At 51.4% G+C, this 20,085-nt stretch overlaps 1 protein-coding gene across 1 annotated transcript in view; it reads right to left on the bottom strand.

The window, feature by feature from the left end:
• The window catches only part of SIM2 (SIM bHLH transcription factor 2), a 48,588-nt gene extending 29,213 nt beyond the window's left edge, over nucleotides 1–19,375 (bottom strand). The window contains exons 1-3 of the mRNA XM_033232438.1: nucleotides 18,568–19,375; nucleotides 9,037–9,119; nucleotides 5,575–5,664 (exon numbers count right to left, since the gene is read on the bottom strand). Coding sequence (XP_033088329.1) covers nucleotides 5,575–5,664; nucleotides 9,037–9,119; nucleotides 18,568–18,742 — 348 coding nt within the window. The 5' untranslated portion in view covers nucleotides 18,743–19,375. The remainder of the gene's footprint in view (nucleotides 1–5,574; nucleotides 5,665–9,036; nucleotides 9,120–18,567) is intronic.
• Nucleotides 19,376–20,085: the final 710 nt, after the last annotated feature.

The raw sequence follows: 20,085 nt of genomic DNA, 5'->3' as shown, positions 1-20,085 counted from the left end.
TAAAAACTGAACATTCTTCTTTCGAGTCATTCCTGTTAATCTTTAAAAAGTTTAAATAAACTGGCACCATGTAAGTCAACCATTTGGGACAGGACCGTTTCCTTTTTCCTCAGGGTGGCAATGAATATGCCCTGGGAAGGCCTGTCCAGGTGTGGAGTGACAGAGGCTAAAAAATAAGAGCTGACTTAAGAAAATATATATTGACACTTGGGGAGGCCGAGACAGGCGGATCACCTGAGGTCAGGAGTTCAAGACCAGCCTGGCCAACATGGCAAAATCATGTCATACCAAAAATACAAAAATTAGCCAGGCACGGTGGCATGCAGCTGTGCTTCCAGCTGCATGGGAGGCTGAGGCAGGAGAATCGTTTGAACCCGGGAGGCAGAGTTTGCAGTGAGCCGACATCGCACCACTGCACTCCAGCCTGGGCGACAGAGCAAGACTCTGTCTCAAAAAAAAAAAAGAAAAGAAAAGAAAAGAAAAGAAAATATATATTAACTCACAATTTCAACAGTTTATTTAAAAAATGAAAAAATAACAAAATAGAGAAATGTTATATTGGCCTATCGTTTCTCCCTTCCCCATGTTTTTAGGGAAAAAGAATAATTCTGGTTTGCTCAAAGTTCTTTTCTAGAAAAAAGTAACTGATGTGTTTTCAGGAAACATCTTCATATCCTTGCAGAAAGACCTTCCATCTGTGCTTATTAAGGGTTAGGTTTGCGTTTTAATCCCAGAGTAGCTTCTTGTGTTTTCAGTGTTCCCGTTCTCATCACATGTGTTTGAAGAATGAGAAGGGTGAGGTTGCACAGATGAAAGGCTTGGTTTTCTGAAGGCTCGGGTCTGTGATAAAATGAACGTGAAAACTCCAGAGCTGTCTAGGAAGTGAAACAGCCTTCAAATAACGGAAATGTCTTCAAATAACAAATTTTGGAATGATAAAACAGTCCCGACCTTAACTCAAAATTATAGTTGACATGGTGTTTCCTGTATTTACGTATCTATCTGTGCTTTTGAACACTGAAAGAAATGTGACTACCTCACAAAAAAAAAAAAAAAATTATGGTTGTCGCTATAAAACTCCCTGGGTCTCATACATCAGCCTTATTAAAACAGACCTTCCATGTGATATTTTAGTATTTGTAAAACCCCGCTAACTACAAAATGGATAGCTTTCCTAGTAAGAGCTTTTTTAATGTCTTGCTGAATAGCTTTTCTTCCTGCCAAGAAAACTACACATGATAAATACAGCACTAAATGCATATATTCTGTGGGGAAGGGCAGGATCGCTTGGCACTCCGAAAATGCACGTTACATTGGGGCGTTTTGCTGAGTATGGTAAATTAAGCATTTTAAAATAAAATGGTTTGGATTTCAGGGTTCAAGTTACGTCGACAAACATAATATGTTGTCTTTTGTCTTCATTTCAAAAGTGAAAGGATTAGATCTTGTACCTCCACACAACATCATCCATATATTTATGGTTGTTTCTAGCCACAATCTCAAATAAGACAATCTTTTATGTGTCTCATAAACAGCTATTTCATACATACCTATATTTATCTGAACATGTATACTAGTTACCTAGATGCTATATAACTGTATGCAATGTTAGTGAGGAAACTTAACTCAAGGATACTTAAAAATGTATACAGCAGCTACAAGGGGCTTTTTTTTCCCTCCTCCCTAAATAAAAGTAAAATAATTGCATTAACCAAAAAAGCACATAGAACTAAATCATTTAGTAAACATGCATGGAAAAAGATTGCTGTCCCAACTCTACCTCATCCACATAGATAGAAACTTGTCTAGATGTTTTGTGTGTGGACATGTGTGTGAGTGTGTTCACAAAAGGGAATTTTCAGGCTGAAAGCCTGCCTCTCTATTGCCTGACGCTTGGACCCTGGGCTGAGGAGACAACTGGCATTTTATGGTTGTCTCTGTCATTGTTTTAGTACCAAAGTTTGTCAGCAACAATCACTTGTTTACGAGTGGAAACAAAAAAATAAACTAAAAAGCTCTGCCATATGAAGTAGATTTATTTCAACACTTGTTCAAGTAAGGCTTAATAAAAGACTTGGAATGGAGATGGGCTTATAACCCATAAAGAATCATTTCTATACCCTCAAATAGAGAATTTGGATAGTTATTTAGTAGAGGTTAGACCAAAAACAAAACAAAAAATACCACTTTGCAGTGAATTTCCACACAGTTATAGCAGATCTAGGGGCTTATATTCTCTATTATCTTTTAACATAAAGTTTAAGGCTGAATTAACATGAAAGACATCTTTACTTAATGAGATAATGTCATTGAAGGTAATTGAAAGTTTTTGGAACACAAAAGAGCAGCATGTATCAGCTATTACTACTATCATTATTCATCAGAAATTCTGTTTAAAAGGTTACTCTGACTACTGGGTAAAATTTTATTAACACTTTTCTCTCTCGTGACTTAAAAAAAATGTAAGCCCGTTTTAATAAAGGTCTCATGCTTGATACATTTGCCTGACTTTTAAAAAATAATCTAAAGGTGCAAAAATGTTTAAAAGACCAGTTGGGTATTTGACATCCTATTCAATACCTTATTTTACTATTTAAGTAAAGAAGACAGAAAAAAATACACATTGTGATTCTGCCTAGATTTCCTTCTATGGAGTTAATCATGAACAGGAGGCATATTTGAGAGAAAAGTTTGTTGTTGCTTATTTAAACAGTTCGCCACGGAACGCTCCCTAGACACGGACAAAGAGGGCACATCGGCACTAAAGTGTTTTTGTAGCTGTGGACTGATGCTAACACAGCCCCACAGAGAAATCAGAAAAAATCAGTTGCTCTAGGCAGATGATCAGACTTATCGTTTTAGAAACTGTTACTTCTGCTGGAGAGAAAGAGACAATGTATCTCTACAACTTTCTTACAAAATGGTAGTGCCTAACCCCTCTCCTCTCTCAAAATTATGAGGCCAAGTTTTCCTGCTGCATTATGATCATGAGGAAATAGAGTACTTCAACTTGTGAGGCTGCCTGGATTTCCTTCCGTGGAGTCGATCATGAACACGAGGCAGATTTGTCACCTATCCAATATTTTGGTCCTTCTTAATTATTGTGTTTAAATCAATCAGTTCTATTTTCCACATAAAAAGAGAAAAATAGCACAGAGCGGCTAACTTGGATGGCCTGACTGAATGAACTGGATCTCTTGGGACGTGCACAGTACCTCCTGATGGGCCAGGACATTCCAAATGACCAAGCAGCCCTAATAGGAGCCCCCAAAGGACTCTGCTGAAAGCAACTTTGTTATAATGAAACTGTGGGTATGCCTGGATTTTGTGTTGCTCCCCATAGTTTGTAAATCACATGAAATAGGCATTTTGATCTGTTTCTCACCACGATCCTTAAAGACAGAGCAGGCATGATTTTATTATTTAAGTTACAAGGTTCAAGTAGGTTAAGAACAAGCCCTAGCAGACAATGAAAACTGTATAACTGAATGCATTTCCCTTTTTGCTTTGACTGCTAGGGAGCTCAGATCTAAATTTAATATTTGATAACAGTGACTTTACTTATTTAATTTTTTTTTTTTTTTTTGAGACGGAGTCTGGCTCTGCCGCCCAGGCTGGAGTGCAGTGGCTGGATCTCAGCTCACTGCAAGCTCCGCCTCCTGGGTTCACGCCATTCTCCTGCCTCAGCCTCCCGAGTAGCTGGGACTACAGGCGCCCGCCACCTCGCCCGGCTAATTTTTTTGTATTTTTTAGTAGAGACGGGGTTTCACCGTGTTAGCCAGGATGGTCTCGATCTCCTGACCTCGTGATCCGCCCGTCTCGGCCTCCCAAAGTGCTGGGATTACAGGCTTGAGCCACCGCGCCCGGCCTTATTTAATATTTTCGAACAGTCATCTTTAAAAGTGTGTGAAATGTTTTGTTGTGTTTGTGACATTACTGTAAGACTACGAAAGGTTTTGTAAACGATTAAAAAAGGTAAGTAATCGGGCCAAATCAGAAGTAGAAACTAGTCTGGGTACAACTTAAGGGCCCTGAATAATTCCAAATAGGGGAAGGTAAAAATTCAGAGAATAATAGTAGGTTGGTGCAAAGGTAATTGCAGTCATTGCCATTAAAAGTAATGGAAAGACCACATTTACTTTTGCACCAACCTAATAACTATGAAAAATAGTAAATTTCCTATTTCCAACAGTAGTTCCCATTCTACAAGTACGCTAATCTCTTGAGTCACATAGATACAAGGGCCAAGCCTTAGTAAACTGTATTTGGGAGACTTGGTTTGATAAAAGCAGAGAAGAGGAAGAGAAAAACTTCCAAATCAATTTAATATGTAATTCATTTTAAAGGACTTTGCCTAAGAAACACGGAGTTATATAAACCCACGTGGACCTGGATGAGGATATCCATACATCGGAAGAGAAGGTTGTAAACAAACAGCAAGTTTATTTAAAAAAAAAAAAAAAAGTATTGGCAGAAAAATAAAAAGAGTACACCAGATGCAGGTTGCCAAATGTGGTTATTTTGTTTTTCACTGAGCAAACTGAAGCCACATTAATCGGCATGTTTTATTTTGGCTTAACTACATTAGGAGGCGGGTGTAATTCAAATTCCTTATGGGCCTCTCTGGAACCCATCTGCTGTATCTATCATTAATTCTAGTGTGTCTTCAGTCATGGTGAAAAGTCACTCTGATAGTTCACAATGTGAAGAAACAGTTAGTCCCTATATGTAGTTTAAAATGTGGCTTTTAAAATCATCATGCGCATTTGTTAAGTCAGGCACGCGAATGAGAATGATCAGTTACACTCTCCCCTTTCAAACGTTCAACGGGCCCAGGGAGCCCCAAATCCCCCACCAAACCCTTGGCTTGCCAGGGAGAGACAAAGCTAAGTCCCCCTCTTTCCTCTAAGGAAATGATGGACCTTTTTAAGAAGATGATTTCATCTTTCCAGAAAAATTGGTAATATTCAGATGTTCTAAAGAAATCTTGCTGTTCAAAACAGTAGTAAACTGAGTTTTATGAGTTTCTATCACAAGCATATAAAATGCTTTGCTGAAACGACCACTGAACTGGAAAAAGTCAGGAAAAATGACCCTGAATTCCATGTGAACACTCATAAATCTACCCCTCCCCATTCTCTCTCCCCAAAGAACGTTCTGCATAAAATCCATGTTCCACATCAGCTTACCTCTTGCTTTATAGCAACTCATAATACCGCATGCAGACCAGCAAGTGTGTACTGAAACATGTCCCTTTGTGAAGCTCTTTTTGGGGCATCTAGCATTACTATGTAAGCAGATAGTCCAGGTATGGGACAGAGTCTCGGAACAAAGCTGATGTGGCGAAGACACACTGGTCATGAAAACCCAAGGGAAAAAGAAAGTAAAAAATAAAACGTAATACGAAGAAGCAAACCCCTGCAGGATGTCCTGAGAAGAGGATTTTGCAATTTGGGGTTATGTGCCTACGCAAAAGCAAACACTTAGACGCATTTTCAAGGTGGGCGAGGCTGTCAAAATCTGCTATCACTTCGTTTAATATTTTGGTTGCACAAAAAATTAGGCAATACCCACCTGGGACAAGCCTAAATGGACAGAAGCAGTCTCGGATATATACATGATTTTGCCATCAGATGCTACCACAAAAACAAATCCATCCAAAGTCTGTAAAAGATAAAATGTCAGAATAAGAGATGATCATTCTACATTAGAGTTAAATCTAACAATGGTACAGTCACTGGGATGGAGGGATGCATCAAATATGACCATCAACATATGCTTGCTAAATGCAAAAACAAAGCTCACGTCCTTAAAAAGGACTGTAGGAAACAGCACCCAGGGTTTAGTTCCCAGTCCAGGCTCTGCAATGCTTTTAAAGCACTTTAGAAACAATCATACATCCACATCACAACAATCATGCAAAACATTTGAGAATTCCTATCACGCTCAGTTTAAATGTAGTAGCTTTATTGTTTGGGTTATTTTAGCACTTAGTACAAATCCGGAGTTCTATGGTACTTAGGGGAAAATCTACCACTATATAGACCATTTTATGTCATAATTGGCAGTCATTTATACCACTAGGACATATGCTTTATTTGCCACAATTTTCTAGTTACCTCTAAGTACCATTTGAATAATAAATTCCGAACACTACCACTGCCCAGAAAATAAAACAAAATACCTGGTTATTTTACCAGACTATGTCTACAGAATTAATTATTTAGAATTTGCAAGAGATCAAATAACCTTTGCAAAATTCAAGGAGGAAAAGTATCAACTTCTGAAAAATGAAAACTACCCAAATGAAATTCTGATTTTTCCTAAGTTGGCTAACCCTCAAAAATAAAGTAAAACTATAAGAGGTAATTAAGACAAATAAAAGGTAATGATTATGTTTATGTGTCGAGGATAAAAAGACTAAATTATTTTTGAAAAAGGAAACTGTATTTTATTTACTCATTCATATTTTAGATCCAGAACCAAAAGAAAGCAATAAAGTTGGTGAAAGTCTCATGCAACCCACAATGCTGCCCCCATAAAAAATATTCCAAATTAATTTCTGGCCACAAATTCTATTTTTACAGCATGTAATTGAAACCAGATTACCTTTGGTTTTTCTAAGCCACCCTCCCCCCCCACCCCTAGAGAGGGGGCTAAAAAGAATGTAGTATAAGTGAATCTTGAAAGATATCCTTGGATTCTGCTGTCTCAAATACAGTTTGCTGCAAAAAGTCTTTGCCAACTAAACTATCATTACCTTCCCCGATGCTAAGGTTGAAAATCAGCATCTTGATTATTAGCCTAACTTTCAAGTTTCTAACTCAGCCGCAAAATATTTTCCCACCTAAACCTGTGGTGTTCCAAAAATACAAACTATACAGCAATTTCTAAAGTTATAAATGTCTTGGTGCATTTGGCATGCTTTCTTAACTCCAAAATCATTAAAGAGACACATTTAGTGAAAAAGTATCTCACAACCAGCCATATCTGGGATAATGAGGAAAAGAGGAAAATTATCATAATTAAATTCTAAAAGTTGCCAGCAGTAGCTAAAAAAATAACATTCTTAATGGAAAATGTTGGGTATGACTTCGTAGCTTCAAATGACCTAATTCACTTACATGTATAATAACTGCAAAGACACCCGTCCACACATTACTCCGGAATTAATTAAAGAAATGTAGCATGGAGAAGTCTGGGGTGTTGATTTTGCCAACCAGGTTTTCATTGAAGTTCCCCAGCACTTAGTTGTCCCTGATATTAGTGTCACTTATAATATGTAGGAGTATGAAACTTGCAACACACCCAGCTCGGAGCTGGAAGTGAAGGAGGGGGAGCAGAGGCCGCCTGGGCAGGGCTCCCAGAGCGCCATTACCCGCCGCGGCCACACCATGAGCTTTATGTTGTAAAAGCTCGAGGTTTCAAATATTCCCCGGGTCTTCTCTTCCGCAGGCATGCATTTTAAAAAATAAACCACACTAGGGCACTTGGGGCAAGAGAGTTGTGAAAAGATCTGCTTTTTGGAAATGCAGAGTTAGCGGCTGACTCGCTGACCTAAGTCATGGCATCCTGCAGCCAACATTTTTTAAATTATTATTTTAAAGTAAAACACAAAATAGAGGGCGGAAATGCAGAGCAGCTCTCAGTAGGCATTTTTCGATGGCAGAGACAAATGACGGGAGGGTGGGGAATGAATCGGGTCGTTGATGAGGCTCTGTAAAGGACATTTGAAATATTGGGATCTGTCCCCAGCCAGCGCTAACCGCCCACCTGGAAGTGGCGAGCTGTGCCCAGGGCTGCCCAGACGATCCACAAAGCCCCTCTGCTGCCAGGGAAAAGCTGAGGTCAGGGTGGCGCGTGCAACTCCTGCAGGGTGAATGGCCCCGGGCTCGGGGAGTTAAGCACCTGGCTCCAAACCAAGCAAGAGCCCGGAGGCCTCACCAAGTTCTGGTTATCCGGCTGGGCTCTAGAGCTAGGCCAATGGGCTAACCCTGCTCCACCTCTTGCTGTGTGACCTTAGACATGTTATTTAACCTCTCTGTGCCTCAATTTCCTCCTCTAAAAAAAATGAAGTTAAAAACAGAACCCAGGCAGGACGCGTTCGCTCAGGCCTGTAATTCCAACACTTTGGGAGGCTGAGGTGGGCGGATCATCAGAGGTCGGGAGTTTGAGACCAGCCTGGCCAACATGGTGAAACCCTGTCTCTACAAAAATACAAAAATTAGCCAGGCATGATGGCGGGTTCCTGTAATCCTGGCTACTCGGGAGGCTGAAGCGGGAGAATCACTTGAGCCTGGAAGGCGGAGGTTGGTGTGAGCCGAGATGGTGCCATTGCACTCCAGCCAGGGCCACAGACTCCATCTCAAAAACAAACAAACAAACAAACAAACAAACAAAAAACCAAAAAACCAAAAGCCCCCCAAAACCAAAAACAAACAAACAAAACAAAACAAAAAACAAACAAACAAAAACAAGGCAAAAAACAGAACGCACTCTAGATGGGAAGGGGAAGCCAATAAAGTCCGGAACTGAATGTGGCCTGCAGTAAGCTCTGGACAAGTGCCCCTGTTAATATTCTATTATTGATGCTGTCTCTCTGTGCTTGCGCCCCCTGCACACACGCAGCGGCCGAATGCTTTAGAGCTCAGAGCAGCCGGATCATTCCTGCTGCTCCGGACCTAGTGCCTGGCACAGAGCAAGCTCTGGGTGGAAGCTGCCGAGGGAAGTGAGGTTGGAAAGGACTTGACCACGCTCGGGAGGCGCCCCTGGCCTAGGTCTCAGGTGGCCTGTGGAGTCCTGGGGCCTTCGGCAGGGTGTGGGGGCAGATGTAGGATTAGGGTAGGTCTGGCCGCAGGCCGCATCCGGCATGCTAAGCGTCCATCCCTCCGCAGTGGGGACCACCCCTATCCCCAGCCCCTGGCAGCCTCTGGATCTGCCCGGCCCTCCTGGGGAAGGGGCGCCTGGAGGCTGGGGTGGCGGCGTCGGAAGGGAGCCTGAGGTGGCTGCGCTCCTCCCCTGGCGCAGCCGCTCTACCTGCAGTAAGTGCGATCCCAGCTCCTTGGCGACGCTGTCCAGGGGCCCGGCGCGGCTTGGCTGTCCCCACGCGTCTCCTAAACCTGGACGGAGGAAGAAAGCAAATCAGTAAACTGCAGCGCCCAGCCCGATGCCTGGGCGCCAGGCAGGTTACGCGGAACCCCTGCACCCTGCCAGCCCACCCCAAGAGTCCTGCGCGTCCCCCCGCTGCCTCCCTGGCTCCGCAGCCGCCATCTGTGTTCTCGCCGTCGTCCCTTTGCCCTTGGTTAAAAAAGAAAAGGCCGGGGGAGAAATCCCCGCCGCGGCCGGCAGCCCGGGCTCCCGTGTGAGCCTGCCAGGCCCACAGCTCCCGCGGTTCGCCCACGTGCTCACGGCCCTGAAATTGCCGTTTTATTTGAAATGCCACAAAGTAATCTAATCTGCTTTGAAATCGCCATTCTCGTGGCCAAACGGGGATATCGATTTGACCCGTAAATATTCCCCCAAGGACCCTCCTTCCTTCCCTCCTTTCTTTCCCTGCTTCTCCGGCAACTCCTGGTTTTCCCAAAGGCAGAGAGGCTGTGACAAAAAGTCCCCACCGCCCAGGAGGCAGCTCCTGCCGCATAAAAAGCCCGGTACACGCTACCCCTTGGGCTTCCCAGCTCTCACAGGCGCCCCGCGAGCGCGGTCCTCCTTCCAATCCGAAACTTTCCGCCTGGGAGGGGTTTACCTGGGGGCTCCCCGAGAGCAGACTCCAATCTGGGGGCGGTGGGAGAAGGATGGGCCACAGGCCGAAATGGAAAGGGTCTCTTGTGACATAATTAGGGATTCCCCGGCCCCTCCGCTCCACAGGCCTCCTGCCCTTCCTCACCACCTCCCCAAAAGCTACCAACTGGTATTGCGCACCAGGGGAAAGAGGGCCCTGCCCATCAGGGCTCCCCTCCTGCTGCACCCTCGGCCTGACTGCTGCGCCCCGCGAGAACCCAGGCTTCCCCTGCACACTCCGAGGAAGCAGAAAAGCCGGGCGAGGCTGCGGCGCTTAGCGCGGGCTGGGACAACTCCCGACCCCTCCCCGGAATCTTTCTGCCGGCAGCCTTGCCGTAGACCCTCCACTGAGCGCCGTGGCTGCCGCGCCAGATGGCGAGGGCCGGTGCACCGCCTGAACCCCAACCTCCCCGGAGGGCAACATGCCCGCCGCCTCCCGGCCCACGAGCCTAGCGCCCGAACCCTGGCTGCGACCCCTGCGGGGCGAGCTGCGGACGCTGCTGGAGAGCCCCCCACCCCAACCCACGATGCCCTCCCCCCACCCCAGGAACTTCAGGCGAGGCCCAGCCCCAGCCCCAGCCCCCCCACTGCCTGCCTTCGTGCGGTGACGCGAGCACCTAACCAAAGGCAGGAGCCTCTGGGCAGGGCCGGATACGACGGACGGGGAACCTGACCAACCGTGCAGATTCTGGAGACCGTTCCCGGGGCCTCAAAGCCCTTCCAAGCGGGCACGCCGAGTGGGTTCCCGAGGAGTCACTGTGCAGTCACCCAGTCACCCTGGGTCTCTCAGCCTTCCCGGGAACGCCCAGGGCGTCGCGGTTTCTGGAGGCCTCGACCTCTGGAAGCGTAAAATGTACCTCGGCCCAGGGCAGCGGCTTCGCAAACTCTTCCCTATTCGGCAACGAAAAACTTTTTAAAAAAGTATTCCGCGATCTAAAAAGGGATGACCTTTAATTTCTCCTCCTGGGCTCAAGGAATTAGGGGCTTATCTTGGCTGAAGAGGTGGCTAATTTCCACATACATGATCCCGAGAATACAATCACAGCTCATTATTCGGGGGCCTCTAGCCTCCACCACGGGGACAGAGGTGGCTTTTTAATCCCGGGAAATCACCCTCACCACCGTGATCACAGCAGCACTCCCTATGCTCTCAGCAGCAGGTCCTTCCTTCCAGGCCTCGTGGCGGCAGCATTTACAACCGTTTAACCAGCAATGGCAAGAACCAAAATATAAAGGTCTGGGGTTTGGCGAAACTAGACTTCACTGACTCAGGAATTCTGATTTCCAAAAATGGACAAATGCACCCTGGCAGCTGTCCTTTTCTCTGCTGCTGGGTCGTTTCTGGGGTTGGGCAGTTGTCCTGGAGCCACCTTTGCCCTGTTCGGTGCTAAAGAAATTTAGGTTAAGTAAGACCAAAAGCCTTCAAAGCCCTTGGTAAGTAAACTATGCTTAATTTCTAAAACACACAAGGACTGCAAAACTTCACTCTGCATCAACTGAACGCAAATCAATCACTTTAATTAAGCTAAGCCCTTGCTAGATCAATGGGACTTGAACCCACAAAAATTTAGCGTGAGCGTGGCCTCTGGGCCCTGGCTTCTTGCAAAGCCCATGGTGGGAAGACTTGGGGAGAAATCTGCACCTACTGAAAAGAACTCCAGACCATACTCCACTGCCCAGGATCTCCTGAAAGCCTCCTCGAAGGCCCTGGCTCTACATGCAAAGTGCATTGGGCACACCGGACAATTGTCTGTATAATTCAAATACCCGCACACTTCAAGATAACCTGTTCTCTTAGATCAATATAGTTTTTCTGTAATTCCCCAAAGCCTCTGCTATGCCCGCGGAGATTTGGTGCAAATGTCCCTTTCCCACCTGGTGGAGGTGGCCTGGGGCTAGATGTTCCTCCCAAGCACCCCTGCCTCTAGGCCACCCCACCCTGGGGCGGTGGCGCTGCCAGCTCTTCCATTAGAAACCAATGCGGGCGAGGTTTTTTCACTCAGCCCATAAAAATCTACTTTGGTCTGAACGCAGAGACTAAATGAAGATTTGCAACGCAAGAAAATTGTCTTGGTACTGTGGAGTGATACACACTCCCACGAAAGTGAGGCACTGAGCACGTGGCCCTTATCTGGAATTAAGGAAGGGCTTTATTTCAAAAACGGGATGAGAAGAGTCTGGGCTAGGCGCCTCGGAGTTAGCGGCTCCCAGCACTCACTGCTCTCCTGTAGCAGCCAGGGGTCCCCAACCCAGCCTGTGGTTTCCTGCCGGAGGGGTGGGGGTGGGCTGGGGGTGAGGGGGGTGAGGTTGGGACTGGGGGGAGGGGAGTTCCCTGCACCCCTGCCGAGCACTGCAGGACCTGTGGGGAGGCTGTGCTATTGGAAGTCAGGGATGGCCAGGTTGCCGGGACCCCCAGAGAGAAATGGAGGGAAAGGGAGCCAGCGCCTCATTCCCCGCTGCCCCCCAGCACCTGTGAATGTGTGCATGTTGGTTCCACACCCTGCCTGCGGTTCCTCACATCACAGACACTGCCTTCACGGGATCCCTCCTCTCCCGAAGCTGGCCCTGGGGGTACCTCCAGATGCAGGTCACGGAGACCATAAACAGCACCACACCAAGAAGACTTTGGGAGCAAACGGGGAGATAGTTCCTGCACTGTGAAGTGGCCGACCCCCCTCATAAGGGCGCCTACGGGAGACCTGTAAAGGAGGCAGCCAGCTTCGCGCCTTCCTCTGGGTGGTGGCAGGGACTGTGGGTCCAGCCCAGGACACAGGGCCTGGACTCTGGTAGGAACACCAGGTTAGACGGCCATTCTTTCACTGCCCCTCCGGCAATCTCAGGCATCTGAAAACATCTGCGACAAAGTCTCCTCACAGGGTTCTTGTGAATATCAAATGCGGCTAACAACAAGAAGGTGCCGGTCCCTACTCCCAGCCCTCCATGGAAAATCGGACCTGGGAGTGTGGAAAATCCAGAACAGTTTGGGAGCCCCCCACCTGGGTGCAGGGGTCTCACCTCCTCCCGACTCCCCCTCCCTGCTTTAAGACGCCAGCTGGGCCCGTCGCCTCGGTCTGATCTCCATAAGGGCTCGACCTCTAACCTCTATTTCTCACCTCCAAAACGGGATTTTTGTGGGATTAAATGAGCGCGGCCCAGCCCGAAGCCCCGGTGTTTGCCGGGCTGCCATCACTTTGTGCCGCCCTCTCTGGCTTTCCCACCCTTTCCCTGACTGCGGCCTCTCCTCCCCCAATTATCCCTCGCTCCAGGGGGAGCTGGAGTAGGGGAGGGGAGGGGGTATCTCTGGGGAGCGTGACCTCTGGCGCGTTGCCGGCCATCTGAGGACTCAAGGTCACACTTTCGGATTGCAAACCACTCCAAAGTCAAGAAGGGTATGTGTGTGGCGGGAGAGGAGGGTGAGGACCGGCTGCCTCTTCCGCTCCCTGCTCCACGCAAGCAAATTTTGGGATCCTGGAGCTTTCCGCGCAGGCAGCCTCTACAGCTCCGCCACCCCCGACCTCGGCGTTTACGACCCTGAAGCCGCAGCACGACCCCCCTGCAGGGGCGGTAGGCTCAGGGGCTCCCTTGGGAACACGAGGCGCCGGAAACCTGTGCCAGGGCATAAGAAGGGAGTTTGGGGCCAGTTCCTCGCCTGGCTGCTCTAGGACAGCCTACAACTTGAGCCTTTAAGCCTCCTTTCCCCACACAAAGATCCCAGTAAATAGTCGCAATTTGGGGCGCATCTGTGCGCTTCAATCCTTCTCCCGCCTCGGAGCCCTCCTGTTCTACCCGGGGCCCCTGAAAAGCCCCCCTCTTGCGCCCTTTTCCAAACTGGGGACCCGGTGAGAAGGGGGTGGTCGTGGGGACGCCCCAAGAAAGTCTCCCGTAGCCGATGGGGAGGGGCAGGGAAGGAGGCTCCTAGCTTGGCCAGGCATGTCGCCCGCGGGTATCCTACGTGCTCTGAGGACAGGCAGAAGGCCCCTTGCCCCCAATGCCGGTGCCCAGACCTGGGGAGTTCGTAGGCCGCCCCAGCATCTGCTGGCTCCAAGGAGGTCGGCACGCACAGCAGTCCGGAGGCTCCCTTTCAGCCCCGGGGTTCAGGGATCCAAGTCCTCCTCCAGCCCCGCGCTGAATCTGCAGCGCGCGCTCCACTTCCTCGCCTCCAACGAAAGCACAGGCCCTGTGCCCGGGTGTCCCCTTTACCACTTCCCAGATTGTCCCCTCTGCGCCTGCGAGCTTTCCCTCCTGGATCCCCGGCTGCAGCCTGGCAGGCTTCAAAGCAGGGATGGGGAAAGAGTTGTAAAAATCTAAGTTGTTCTGTTAAACAGTCGATCTTTAATTAATCTGCATTTTTTCCAGCGGAGCTAGAGAATGGCCTCACATCTATGACGCCCTCACCGGTATAGAGGTGAGTTTCTCCTCACCCAGCTCTCCAAATCAAGTCGCTTTGATTCCGGGAAACAATGTCTAAGATAACTTGGCTTCTGGTGGAGTGCTCAGGTGGAAGTGGTGATGGGGGCACCTGCAGCTGAATTTAATCCCAAAGGCACCCAGGCATTGGAAGAGTTCAGACCTTGAACCCCACCTCTTTTTGTGTGGGCGAATGACAGTTTCTGGAGTAGCAATTCCTTCTCCCTCTTTCACCCACTCCCGTCTTGGGGTTGGGAAAGGGAGATGGGGAGACTTAACCTTGGTTTCCAACTTCCCTACTGAGCTGGGTCCTGGGACCAGTCTGTTGTGCCAGGTTTGCAGTAGCACTGCTGAGTCTGGTGCTGGAGGCCCTGCCTCTGACCTCCGATGAGCAGAGGCTGACCTGCGTCCTGCTGCCTTTGGTCAGAGCAGCTATGGCCAGGGAGCAACTCGAGTTCCGAGCAGCTATGGCCAGGGAAGAACCAGAGCTTGCCTGCCAGCATGCTTTCGCGGTTTCCAAAGCCTCTATCTCCAGATGGGAGGGCCCACTTTGGGGAGGGCTGGCTGACCGTCGGACCTCAGCGCTGCCCCAGCCCTGAGCTTATCTTAACCACCTGCCAAGACTCATCAAGTTTTCAATTTTGAGCCCATGTCCAAAGCCAGCCTTGCTCTCCTGTCCTCTTCCCAGTCCTATCTACCTTCCATTTGTTAGTTCACTGTCAAACGGGAGAAAAGATGGCCACCCAGAAAGCAGGGATCTTCAAAGTCCAGGCAGTGAGTCCTCCATCCCTGCCATTCAAGACTCCTTTGACCCAGGGAACATGGGGAGCTCACAGGAAGGGGTGAGTGGCCTAGAAACAACACTTAGGATTCCCCCCTCACTGCATAGTTCTGCTTGTGGGACCTCAGTCTTCGTCACAGCAACCCTGTGCATTGCTAACGGGCCCATTTTACAGACAAGGAGACCAAGGCCGAGTAGCACAGCATGACAATGGGGACTCAAACCTGGCTGTAAATGTTGAAAGCATCCCCAAGCCATTGAACTGGCTACTGAGTGAGGTGCTTACCCTGGTTCTGGTGGTCTCCCTCTGTCCTACACACAGGGACTCCTCTGAGTTCCTCTTTCTGTTTTACCACCTGAGGAGATCTGGATTAAAAGGAACAGAGGCTGGCAGCCTCCTGGGTGCAGTGGGGTGAGAATAGGCCCCACAGGACCACAGTGGCAGCAACTGGTCTGCTATTGCCCTTGCTATGGGGCCTTGGGAAAGGCCTTTGTCATGTCTGGCTTCAATTTCCCCAGGTATGAAGGGTTAATCTGGTGATCCTTGCAGTTCCTTAGCACTCTGCTATTCTTTTTATTTTGTTTTTCCTCCCAGAGTCCTAAGTTGGTCTCTAGATTCTTTACCCCAGCAATCCACTTGCTTTGAGACAAGACCGCCCTTGGCAGATCAATTCCTCATGGTATTTTTCACCTTGCAGCTGAGAGCCCAAGGCCATCTGAGAGCCCCTGCCACAGCCCGGGACCACCCTGGCCCTAAAACCTCCCTAGGGCCACCACCCTGACCCTGGCAGCTCAGACAGATCCTATTCCAACCCTGCAGCCGTATCCTCCCTCACAGACAGAGGTTCCCTGAGAAAAGGTTAAATCAATCAAGATGCCACTTTTTGGAGCTACTGGAAGGGTGACCGGTTTGCATAAATGGACTCCTGTTTGCATAATGGAGGTCTTTCTAAGTGCATCTTCCTCCTCTGCCCTAAGCTCCTGGCTTCCCTATTCTCCAGCCCCATACTGACTGAGGGCCAAGGCCCCTGAGCGGCTGTCCTGACGAATTCCAAGGATATGTATCCACCCACTCCAGGTCTACCCCTACCCCAGGCATGGCAGGAATGGAGGACGAAGGGACTAAGCCACTGCTCCCTTCCCTTTCTGAGGGGGACCAAACAGGTTCAGCGCCCTTTCCAAAACTCTAGGGCCAAAGAGCTCCCTTCCAGAGTGCCAACTTACAGGGTCACCCCCTAAAAAACACACAGGAGGCCCCTCAACTTCTCCCAAACCTGCCACCAGAGCAAGCTGCTCAAGTCCTGGCCCCCAGAAGGACCACCCCCCGCACAAACTCAGGGCCCAGCAATTCTCAGCCCAAATGCCTGGAGACTTGCTTTCCAGAGCCAGAACGAACAGACCCGGTTTAAAGGTGGCTGAGCGGTACACCCAGCACTTCGCAGCTTTCCATAGGCTCTCCGGGAAATCCCTCAAACGGCGAACAGTTTTTGAGCAGCCGTGTTTTCTCAGCCCTCCCTTACTAATTTCCGGTTTAACTGAAATCACTGACCACAAATCATTTAATCTTTGGATTGTTTCTTCGAATGCTTTTTCTATTTCCAAAGGGGACAGAAGGCAGTTAGTGCCCTCTTGTCTGGATTCCACACCTGCTTTGTTGCATGCGGTTAAGAAACGCTCATCCCAGCAAACCAGTTACCACCACGCCTCCCTCGGTGGGAAGGAGACTCATAAAACCGAGTGCTCTTTTAATTTCCCCTGAAACATCAACTGGAGTGGAATCATCCCTACTTCTCTGCCAAGGGGTCACCCTTGAGCAGACAAGTAGCGACCGCCTTGGGCAACAGCTCTCGGCAGGAGGGGCTGGGAGCGGGTATCTTTGCCAGGTTCCGGGTAGGAAAGGTAGGAAGCTGCGCTGGGCTGAAGGACTGCTGCGCCCGAGAGGAGAGCGCCCCGGGGCCGCGCAGTAGGGCCGGGTGGCACAGGAGAGGCCAAGGGTCCTCTTCCAACCACCTCCGCTGCCGGGCACTTCCCGGTCCGCCCGGCTCCTGGGCAGGAGAGACGCGGGGCTGGAGGCCACGCTTGCAGACCGGCCCTCCGCGCTCCACCAGTGAGGCTCTGAGAAGCGCAGCTCCAGACCCAGCGACCAGCACAAATAACAGGCTTGGCAGCGGCGAATGCAAAAGGTCGAACTCTTTGATTTCGAGTAGAGCGCCTGGTGGGGATGGCGCTATGGAGGCGCCCTGCGGCCTAGGGACACCTGTCGGCTGTTCTGCACCGACCGTCCGGCGCCCTGCAGCGGAAGTTGTCTCCCTTCCCCAGCACTGGCTCCCGGGGCTCCAGAGGCCGGTGCAGCCCTCCCAGCTCCTGGGCCCAGAGGACCCAGCAGACCCCTGAGCAGCGCGCCTCCCAGCAAAGAGTCAAACCTTTCGGGCCAGGCCGCAACGACCCCGCTGGGAGCAGAGGCGCTGGAAGACGCGGCCCGGAATGCTTGGGACGCCAAAAACGAACGTTGTGGTGACCAGGCCTTCCTGAGACCTGCTGCTCGGAGGTTCCTGGCCGGGCAGTCACTGTCACCAGCGGCAACCAGCGTGGGCGGCGGGGCAGCCCACCCAGCGCGCCACCATTTCTTCCGGTTCCGAGTTTTCGGGACCGCGTGTCCCAGGGCCCCTGGCCCACTGTGACACATTTTCAATCCTGAAAAGAATGGCAGCTCCGTCTGCCATTTTCGAATTAATCGGCCCCCTCTCTTTCAGCCGGATCTCAGCTCACCAACGGCGCGGGGGTGGTGGTCTCTTCTGCCCTGACTTCCCGCACCCCAGCCTCACTAGAGGGCCCGGCTCCGCACAAGTGCTCGCTCTGTGGCTTTAGCCTGCAGTGCCTGGGCCTCGCCGTGATGCACGCTGCCTCCCAGCACGTGAAGCCGACCCTCCTTCACCTCCTCCACGAAGAGAAAAAAAGAGGGAGGAATGAAGGAAAAATAAACGGAATTGTAGAAAGAAAAGAAGGAAGGGAAGGAGGGAAAATGAAAGGAAGGGATGGGGAAAGCCAGCAAGCAAAACAAAACTAGGGTGAACTTCCAAAGAAAGAAAAGAAGGCAGAAAAGGAAAGAAAATAAACCAATGCATTGGCAAAGGAAGGAAGGAAAGAGTGAGAGAATGAAAGAAAGAGGAAAAAAGAAAGAAAAGGAGACAAAGAAAGAAAGAAAAAGAGAGACAGAGAGAGAAAGAGAGAAAAAAAATCCAAACCAAACCAGAATGCATTGGTGAAGGAAGGAAGGAAGGAGGAAAGGGAGAAAGAACAAAACCAGAAAGAACCCGCAGGCTGTGAAGGCTGGGGGACTGCCTGCCCCTGGAACAATTCGTAATTCACCCTCACCCAGCCCTGGACCAGGAGAGGGTTTGGTCGCCTGGGCCGCCAAGGCCCTGGCTCCTCGCTCAAAGCCAGCGCCGAAGCCGAAGACCCTCACGCAACCTCCCTCAGACGCCCCAGCTCTGGACGCCAGGCCGCGGCAGCCCCTCTGGGCAGGCCAGCTTGAGCTTCCCGCCTGGGCCGAGGCCGCCGGGCTCCCCAGCGTCCCCGGCCGCCCAGCTGCTCCTCACCTTCGGGGAAGACGGCGCGCATCTTCAGGTAGCTCGTGGTGAGGCGGATGATGGACGCTTTGTCCAGCTGCGAGGTGATGGCCGACGGCAGCGGGAGCAGCTTGGCCAGCTCGTAAAACTCGCCATTTTCCTTCTCCCTCCTGGTCTTGGCCGCATTCTTGGACTTCTCCTTCATCGCGCCTCGGCTCCGGGCATATTAGACCCGGCCGTGCTCCAGGCCCGCGGAGCCCCGCTCTTGCTGCGGCGGCGGGGATGGGGAAGGGGACGCCCGGAGCCGGGTGAGTCCGCGGCGTGGGCCGCGGGCAGGTGCGCAGGGCCTCCCGGGTTTCCGAGACGCCTCCCCGCAGCCGCCGGGCCTGAGCTCCAAGCAACCCGGCGGCGCCGCCCGCTGCTGCCCAGGGCGCAGCCTCCTCCGGGCTGGACCGTGCCGCGGCAACCGGAGCCCCGTTCCTGCTCGCTCTTGCTTCCTCCCTCCTCCCTCTCCTGCCTCGGCCTTCCTGGGGGCGTAGGGGCGGCCGGCGTGGAGCCGGAGGCGATGCTTACTCCTTCGCCCAGTGTTCACACCGGCTGCGGCGAGGCCCCTCCGGACTGGAGGGCGGCATGGGCGGCGGCGGCCGCGGAGCCATGGAGCGGGAGCCCAGCGGAGGGGAGCGGGCTGGAGGCGGCTGGGGCCGGGCCCTGGCCCGGGCGCTCTCTCCCGCACTTCCTGGCGGCTCCCTGTACCTGGAGACGCAGCGCCCGAGCCCGCGATCTGTGGCGAGGCGCAGCAGCTTCGCCGTCCACGTGCGGCCGAGCAGCGTTTGTTTATGGCGGACCCGCCTTCGGGCGGAGCACTGGCCGCCCGGGTCCCGTAGCGGGGGGGCGGGAGGGGGGAGGGACCGCGGCGGGGGCGGGGGCGGTGAATCTCGCCTCCGACCCCGCCGCGGCCATGGAGTCACAGGCGCGCCTCCGCGTCAATGCCTCCAGGGACTCTCCCGGGAGAGACCCCCGCGCTCCCGGGCTCGGGGAAGTCGCGGTGAGTGCACACGGCGCGCCGCGGTGACCCGCTCCTGAGCACAGGTCTCCGGACCCGGGAGCTAGGATCGGCGGCGGGGAGGGCGAGGGAAGAAGGAGTGCCAAGGCCGCCCCTGTGGCTCTCGGGCAGGTCACCAGCAGGCGCGGCCGAGAGGAGGCGGCGCGTTGGCCAGGCGCCCTGCCCGGGAGGATCCAGCCTTCCGAGGGTGCGCTGGTCCGGCGTCCTCGCCCTCCCAGCGTTGCAGGTCCAAGAGCTGAAAGGGGGAAAGCCAGGGGCTCTCCTCCCCCCATTACACACACACAAGAAAACGGCGTGAGTGGCTCCGAAGTGACCCTTCTGCCCTTTCTGTCCTCGAAATACTAAGGTGAAAAGAAATTGTCGCCTTCTCAGGAGGAGCGGGAGGCCGCAGGGCCGCGCAGGCCAGGGGAAGGGAGGGGCCGGGAAGCCCAGCCGGGTGGCGAGGCCTCTCCCAGGGCGCCGGCGGAAACAGGGCCCAACTGCCT

Source organism: Trachypithecus francoisi, unplaced genomic scaffold (assembly GCF_009764315.1).
Source record: "Trachypithecus francoisi isolate TF-2019V2 unplaced genomic scaffold, Tfra_2.0 Lachesis_group14, whole genome shotgun sequence".
NCBI lineage: Eukaryota > Metazoa > Chordata > Mammalia > Primates > Cercopithecidae > Trachypithecus > Trachypithecus francoisi.
Note: the sequence above shows the minus strand (reverse complement) of the source record. Positions and strands in the feature narration are given on the sequence as shown.